This window comes from Mustela putorius, unplaced genomic scaffold (genome assembly GCF_011764305.1).
Source record: "Mustela putorius furo isolate JIRA1106 unplaced genomic scaffold, ASM1176430v1.1 tig00000698_pilon_pilon_pilon, whole genome shotgun sequence".
Taxonomy (NCBI): Eukaryota; Metazoa; Chordata; class Mammalia; order Carnivora; family Mustelidae; genus Mustela; species Mustela putorius.
In genome coordinates this window covers 796590-805327 of record NW_025421449.1, presented here as the reverse complement: position 1 = coordinate 805327, position 8738 = coordinate 796590, and the positions used below count along the sequence as shown (strand labels likewise).

Below are 8738 nucleotides of genomic sequence, written 5' to 3'. Positions count from 1 at the left end.
TTTTTACTGCACATTTTTAAAGACAGTTTAAAGGAAAATTTCATGTTTCACATAAACTATTGATGTTTCACAGTCTCAGTTTTTTAAACAAATTATGTACTACAGCAATGCTTTAACTTATACTCTGACACCTTTAAGCTAGGAGCCTTGATTTATCCTATTTTTGTATCCTGAAGATTTCAAACAGTGCCTGGTACATAGGCACACAGATTGACACTAAATGTTGATTGGCCTTTAAAATGGCAATGTTGGGGGCAGGGGTGAGGAAGGAACTACTTGAGATGAATTTTAGCTATATGCCCAGGCAGGAAAGCAATTCAGTCATCCTGGTATTAGGTGTGGGATAAGGCGGAGCAAGCATGAATGCAATCAACCCACGGACAAAAAAGGCTTACATCTGGGACTTCAGCATTACACTTAAGACTTCCGAGTACCTAAGTGAAGGCCCAGTCCCTGCCTCAAGGAACCTCTGTGATACTGCCATGATACTGCTAAAAATAGTACAGGCGCATTTGTATTATCAATAAGAGGGCAAGCCTGGACCGCTACTTAATGGAAAATTGTTATCAAGGCTTACAAACTATGTAAATTCTTTTGTAATATACCTGTACACAGGCAGAAGGCCAAAATCTAAGAGGAAGCATGCAAAGGCTCCCTCTGGCTTAAAGGCAGCCAAAGGACTGTATTAAATCTAGTTATCAGTATAAAATTCAGAAACAAGTGGGAAAAAAATGAGTCTCGTATATACATCTGATTGGAAATGTGAAGTTCTGTTTGGAATTGATTCTTCCAGACATCAGTTTCCTCTGATGTAGAAAATGTAGTATTTTCATAAAATTGGGGGAGAATTTCTATTTCAAAAAGTATGCATACATAACACGCACACAGAGTGATTCAAAAATCTACACAATAATATGATAGCAGTAATTATCTGAGTGATGTGATTATGGATGGTTTTATTTTCTTCCATTTGCTTCTCTATTTTTCAAATTTTCAACAGTGGATGCAACTACTAATATGAAAAAAATATGGTTAAAAATACTTATTAAGCACTACCCACAAAACATATGAAACAAAAACAATGAGAGAAGAAGCTCTCAGACATTCACAGCTAAATATGAACTCATTTAAATTTCTAATGCTGAAGGGAATAAAACAGATACTTACAGATTTAAAAACTGAAGATCAGGGTAACTGGTTTAATTGAATTCTAATAGCTGTTAAGTGACCACACTAGGGCACAGAATGCCAAACAGGAGGCTCTGAATTGCCAAAAGGAAGTATGAAGGTGCTGGGCTCTATGAGAAAGGAGCAAAATAAAGGGCTGAATGCAGCCCAAAGCTGAGAATTCTCCCCCCACCTTCTTCTGGAAGGTATGGAAAGCTATTACTTAATCTTGTCAGGACCTGTCCCACTTCCCTTGCTCATAGGAAAACCAGCCTTTAGCAAGTAGACCCCTAAAATCTACCTCACTCTGCTAGCAGTTACCTACATGCTTTTCTTTTTCACTCACTTCCCTGAAACTCTTCAATGTCTGTCTTAAACAAGGCCTACAAGGCCTTCCAAGATAGGACTCTTTTCTTGTTCTCATCACTGCTTTCCTCCGAACCAGCGTCCCAGCAATGAGAGCTACTTATGGTTCCCCAAACTTAAAACCTTGTTTATTAGCTATTCTGTGCCTTGCCTGGATGTCCATTCCCACTTCCCACTTCTTTTACCTGACTGAATTCATGTTCAGTCATACACCCAAAAAGCTTTCTCTAAACTCCCACCCCCATTCCTGGACTGGGCTGGTTGCCCTTGTGTAGAGCTCTCAAATTATTGCACTTAGTCACTGCCATGGACCAAAGTTTATGTGTCCATCGATTTCACTAGATTCTAAGCTCCTGAGGCCAGAGACCAGACACACCTTACCTTTGTACCCCAAACACAGTGCCTGGGATACTGTAGGTATACGATTTACCCAGACTAAATTACCAGTACTCGTGCACCCTTGTAGCAATGGAGCCCGTTTCACCTTTCATATAAATCCAGAGCTCACTACTACCCAAATGCAGAGGTGAGACTTTCTTCCCCCAAAGAAAGTTATCTGGAACCCCACTGCCCATAATCAAAATTTCACCCTTTCTTAATCTTATCTAGAACTGAGTCCTCCCCACAACTCCCCGGCTTAACTGTGATCTGGCCCTTCTTGAAAAATACTCCTCCTGCAACTTTCCTATGCATATGTTGCTCATTCCCTACATCCCATGTACTCTGGTATTACTGTCTTCTTCTCCTCCAAACCATTTCCAAACTAAAACTCCTTCAGTATCATGTAATCGCCCTTGTTCCTTTGAGGACATGTGGCAATATCACTCTATGAGGAAGGGTCCTCCTTCTGGTAACCTAACCTCCACCATTCATTGATAGTTTGGCACCTGGCTTAGTCTTCCCCTCCCTCCTCAGTCTGGAGACTTCACTGTCCATAAAACCACCCACACCAGCTTCTTTGTTCTTTGACCATCTCAACTGAAATGACCTACACCCGCATTGGCCTACTACCAAACCCCACACTTGTCTTGTCCCAAAGTGCGCCGCTCTTGAAATTTCAAATTCAGGCAGCTCTCAGTGACCTTCAGTCCCCTGTCCCTTCCACATTCTCCCGGTCTTCAGTTCCGAGGCAGTCTAGACTCCATAGCCCATTACTCCAGTAACTTTTGCCAAAGTCCTTAATATATCCACCTTGTCATCCTTTCATGTCCCAGAGCAAACCCCAATCCTAGATCAGTCATCTCCCATCTCCACCCCTACCACAGAATATTGAGTATCTCCACAGGAAATCCCTCAAGTGCTCTAATTGCTGCCACTATACAGTCAATCTCTAACATTACCCAGCCCCTCAAAGCTGCCTGTTAACACCAGTTTGCTTAGTAAGCTCTCCATCTTGTTCTACAGCTGATGCCTCAGCATTTCTCCCATCTCCTCAGATCTCTGAGCCTGCTACTTTCCTCTTCACCCTCAGCAGATGACCATGAAAGAATACCACAGGAAAAAAAAAAAAAAAAAAGACATCAGGCAGGAATCTGTCAACTTTTTACCTTCACACCTGCAAATTCACCTACATGATAAACATTTCTTCCTGGCAAAATGTTAAGAGATGTGCTTCTACCACCTAAGATCAAAATCTCCAGTGTGTGCTTAAAGCTCATCCTTCCAAGTCTTCAGAGGGATCTTGCTCCATCATATATTCTTTCCCGTCATCCCTCCTTTCTAACTCCTTCCCATATTAGCACTTTATCCTCTGATTTCCCTCATCCTCCCCCAACACACACATACAAAAAACTGTCATCTCATGTCCTTTCTTTTACATCCAGCTTTAGCTTATTCTTCCTTACTTCACAGCCAAATTTCTGAAAGACATGTTTGCTCTCCCTACTGCTTTCTCTCATTTCTTGCCGAGCCCACTGATAAATGGTTTCTACTCTCCATACTTTATTAATATGGTTGCTCCCCATGTAACATGTCTTTTTGCCAAATCCAGTGGCCATCTCAGGTTCATCTTCTGGTTCCTTGGAAAGCCTCATACTCCTGGGCTTTCTGCTGCCTTCCCACCTCTTCTTGATGGTAATGGGATTCCCTTCCTCTGCTATGCAGTAAATACATTTTTCTGCCTCTGAGTTCCTCCCTAGTCCTCTTTTCTTCCTATATGTTCACTAGATAGTCTCTTCCACTGCCTTAACTACAATTAATCTTTTTAAATTCTTTTTTTTTAAGATTTTATTTCTTTATTTGACAGAGAGAAATCACAAGTAGATGGGAGAGGCAGGCAGAGAGAGAGAGGGAGGAGGAAGCAGGCTCCCCGCTGAGCAGAGAGCCCGATGCGGGACTCGATCCCAGGACCCTGAGATCATGACCTGAGCCAAAGGCAGCGGCTTAACCCACTGAGCCACCCAGGCGCCCTACAATTAATCTTTTTAATTTTTAAAAATTTTCTTACAATTAACCTTTTTAAAAACTATGTCCAAATCTTTACACCTTGAGAACAGATGTCTCTCCTCCTTCAAATCTATAAATCCAACTGTCTACTCTTAATCTCCTCTTAAATCTTATTTATTATCTCATGGGCTATTCAATATTAAAATATATCTGATATTGAACTAAAGATACCTCCCCCTCCCCTTGCTGTGTTCTAATTCTCCTACTACCTTATCTCAGTGACAAAAATCTCTTTCATTCTTTTGCACCTCTCTCATCTTCCAGTTCAATCAAGCACTAAGTCCTAATAATTTTATTTCCTACAACTTTGGAGGGGCCTGGCTGGCTTGGTTGGAGGAACATGTGACTCTTGATCTTGGGGTCACTGGGTTTCAAGCCCTACATTAGGTGTAGGAATTACTAAAAAAAAAAAAAAAGAAAGAAAGAAAGAAAGAAAAGAAAAATAAGAAAACTTAAAAAAAAAAAGAAAGAAACCAAAATTTTTGGAAATCTTGGGGCGCCTGGGTAGCTCAGTCATTGGGCATCTGCCTTCGGCTCAGGTCAGGATCGCAGAATCTTGGGATTGAGCCCCGCATCGGGCTCCCTGCTCAGCGGGAAGCCTGCTTTTCCCTCTCCTACTTCCCCTGCTTGTGTTCCCTCTCTTGCTGTGTCCCTATCAAATAAATACATAAAATCGTTAAAACAAAACAAAACTTTGGAAATCTATCCATGTTTCTCAATGTCACCACTGCTATTTAGCACAGTGGTTAAGAATGCTGGTTCAGAAGCAAGACTTATCAGGGTTTAAATCCTCACTCCACTACATATTATCCAGCTCTGATTCTGGACAAGTAATAAGCTCTCAAATGCCTCAGTTCTTATCAGTCAAAATATGTTCCCTGACATTAGTGCAGACCGTCACCTCTACCTTGGATTACTCCAACAGCATCTTAAGAGGCCTCCTGACCGCCAGTCTGGCCCTTCTCCAATCCAGTCTCCTCAGTGCAGCATCATCTTTTCTAAAACACAGATCTCATCATGTTACTCCTTACTTCAAATCTTTTTTCAAGAGAATGTTTAAACTTCTTAACAATGCACACAAGGCCTTTAAGATCTGGTCCCTGTTAAATACTAATCATTCTCTCTTATTCCCATCCTCTGTCTGCCATATGCAAACCACACTGAACTAACTGTAGGTCCTCAGACTTCCTGTGGTATTCTTTGGCTCTGGGTATCTGCATATGCTGTTCTCCCTGCTTGCAAACCTCTCTTCTAAACTCTTCTTCCCACCATACACATACTTGCTTAGATCAACAGATACTTTTAACAACTTCTTTTGGGTATCACCACTTCTAAGACCTTTTTTTTTTTAAACCTCTAAGCCCTTCTATCTCCAAGACTGGTCTGGTACTCTCCAAATAGGTTCTTAGCATTCCATACCTACCTACTTTACCCTTTAGATGTTAATCTCACTCATAATTGCTTGTCTTTAAACTGTAAGTTCCTTAATGATAGTGCTGTGCCTTGAGCACCACTATATCCCTTAAAATTAACATAGTGATAGGCACAGAGTAGACTTCAGTCATTATCGGTGAATAAATTATTGAGTGTACAGTGCTTGCACACACTTTTAGTGAACTATATATAGAATTTAAACACTACACCTAACCAATCAAGTCACCAGTTTCTATAGCCCTTTAATGTAGAAGAGATTTCTTATTTTCTACTACACATCCTATGGAAGGAATGATCTGAATACAAATACACTACGTTTTGCAAAATGCGAGTTATCTTTAAGACTAATTTAACTGTTATGTCTTAGAAGAACCTGTAGAAGATTACATTGACAGAATTCTTAACGCATAGTGAAAAGAGACAATAAAAGGAGTTTTTTTTATTCAAAGGTATAACTGGATAAGTAGATTTGTTTACAACCATTCTTGTGAAATACTTTTTAAAAAAATATGACCAACTTCTTTGCAAAGAGCAGACACATACCTCAACTATGATGACCTAATTTTGGTGAATAATGTACATGATTAGGCAGAAATAGGCAAGCTCACACTGGTAGATTAACTATCAAATACTCAGTCAAAACTCCGTTTGTGGCCCCCGCTTCTTGATCGATTTCTATTCCCACTTCGTCGTCTACCATCTTGTCGACTTCCTGACCGACTTCCCTGTCGACTCTGTCTACCTGACCGGCCACCAGATCGACCACCTGACCGGCCAGACCGGCCTGACCGGCCACTTGACCAGCCACTCCTCTGCCTGGAGTTAGAGGATGTGTTTCCATCATAATATTCTTCAATTTCAGGTAACTTGGCTGGCAATGAAAGTATCCAGTCTGAATCATGCCACTCTGCCTGTTGGGGGAATTTAGAGGATTAATATAAATGCAAAATGGAAACCATAAGCAAGCATATGAGTACAGAAGATTCTTTTTTAATATCCATCATCTATTAGCTAAAGGCTACCTATCCATTTAAGTTCAAAGTATCTGAAACAAAACTGAAAACCAGAAAACAAAAACAAAAACATATTTGAAGCTCATTCATTAAAGTTCCTAAATTTTAGTCTTAGGAGAAACTCTCAGGCTCAGTTGTTTTTTTGTTTTTTTTTTTTTAAGATTTTATTTATTTATTTGACAGAGAGAGAGAGAGAGAGAACAAGTAGGCAGAGAGGCAGGCAGAGAGAGAGAGGGAAGCAGGCTCCCCACTGAGCAGAGAGCCCGATGCGGGGCTCGATCCCAGGACCCTGGGATCATGACCTGAGCCGAAGGCAGAGGCCTTAACTCACTGAGCCACCGAGGGACCCCTCAGGCTCAGTTTGAGGCTCATAATTTCATACTTAATTTATACATTTTAAGAGAGAGCACACTGGGGTGCCTGGGTGGCTCAGTCGGTTGAACATCCAACTTTTGATTTTTTTTTTTTTTTTTAAAGATTTTATTTATTTATCTGACAGAGAGAGGGATCACAAGTAGGCAGAGAGGCAGGCAGAGAGAGAGAGGAGGAAGCAGGCTCCCTGCTGAGCAGAGAGCCCGATGCGGGACTCGATCCCAGGACCCTGAGATCACGACCTGAGCCGAAGGCAGCGGCTTAACCCACTGAGCCACCCAGGCGCCCCCCAACTTTTGATTTTGGCTCAGGTCATCAATTCAGGATTATGAGATTAAGCCCTGCATCAGGCTCCACCCTCAGGCGGGTTCTGTTTGAAATTCTCTCTCCCTCTTCCTCTGATCCACCCCCACTCTCACATGCTCTCTCCCTCTCAAATAAATAAATATTTTTAAAAATTAAAATTAGGGGTGTCTGGGTGGCTCAGTGGGTTAAAGCCTCTGCCTACGGCTTGGGTCATGATCTCGGGGTCCTGGAATCGAGCCCCGCATCAGGCTCCTCTATGTCTGCCTGCCTCTCTGCCTATTGTGATCTCTGTCTGTCAAATAAATAAATAAAAATCTTTAAAAAAAAATTAAAATTAAAAAAATAAAAGAGAGCACTGCTTGCTTGGCATGAAACAGGCCATTAATTAGTGCACAGCTTTCAGTAGTTATAGTGACAGAATCAAGAAGTGAGAGCTAATGATGGGGACTAAAAACCTGTTGAAAATATGTAACCACTGGAAATACTTTGGTATCAGAGTAAACAACTCAAGATTATGTGAATCAGCACCTCATAAGCGCATCACTATATTATGTCCTGCTAAATTAACTATTATTCGGGACGCCTGGGTGGCTCAGTTGGTTAAGCAGCTGCCTTCGGCTCAGGTCATGATCCCAGCGTCCTGGGATCGAGTCCCACATCAGGCTCCTTGCTCAGCAGGGAGCCTGCTTCTCCCTCTGCCTCTGCCTGCCATTCTGTCTGCCTGTGCTTGCTCTCTCCCCCTCTCTCTCTCTGATGAATAAATAAAATTTAAAAAAAAATAAATAAATTAACTATTATTCATTGTGATCATGAGTTGCCAAGGAAAAGTGAATATTAAAATACCCTGTTGAGGGGTGCCTGGGTGGCTCAGTTGGTTAAGCTACCGACTCTTGATTTCAGCTCAGGTCATGGTCTCAGGGTCGTGAGATCAAGCCCCGAGCTGGGCTCCGCACTCAACGGGGAGTCTGCTTGAGGTTTCTCTCTCTCCCTCTTCCTCTGCCCTTCCCCCTGCTCGCACACTCTCTCTAATAAATAAATAAATCTTAAAAAAAAAAGTGTCCCTAATAGTTAGGTATATGGAAATATTCATGGTTGAAATGATAAAATACCTATAATTTGTTTCAAAAGAATACATACAACTCTTAAACCCCTTCGTCTATTTCACCCAACCTGCCACCCACCTCCTCTCTGGCAACCAATAGTTTGTCTCTATATTTAAAGATCTGTTTTTTTCTGGCTCTTTTTTCCTTTGTTCATTTGTTTTGTTTCTGAAATTCCACGTATGAGTGAAGTCATATGGTATTTGTTTTTGTCTTAATCTTACTTTGTGTAAAATAAAAAATTATAAAAACTTATTTAAGCACAGTGGGTATTGTATGCAAGTACTGAATCACTGTGTTGTATACCTGAAACTAATATAACACTGCATGTTGGGGCGCCTGGGTGGCTCAGTGGGTTAAGCCGCTGCCTTCGGCTCAGGTCATGATCTCAGGGTCCTGGGATCGAGTCCCACATCGGGCTCTCTGCTCAGCGGGGAGCCTGCTTCCTCCTCTCTCTCTGCCTGCCTCTCTGTCTACTGTGATCTCTCTCTGTCAAATAAATAAATAAAATATTTAAAAAAAAAACCAAAACACT

General features: G+C 41.5%; 1 protein-coding gene across 3 annotated transcripts in view; it reads right to left on the bottom strand.

The window, feature by feature from the left end:
* Positions 1–5823: 5823 nt before the first annotated feature.
* DDX50 (DExD-box helicase 50) overlaps positions 5824–8738 on the bottom strand; it is a 37236-nt gene continuing 34321 nt past the window's right edge. For all 3 annotated transcript variants that reach the window (XM_013044318.2, XM_013044317.2, XM_004769551.3), the window contains one exon: positions 5824–6323. In XM_013044318.2, coding sequence (XP_012899772.1) covers positions 6045–6323 — 279 coding nt within the window. In that variant the 3' untranslated portion in view covers positions 5824–6044. The remainder of the gene's footprint in view (positions 6324–8738) is intronic.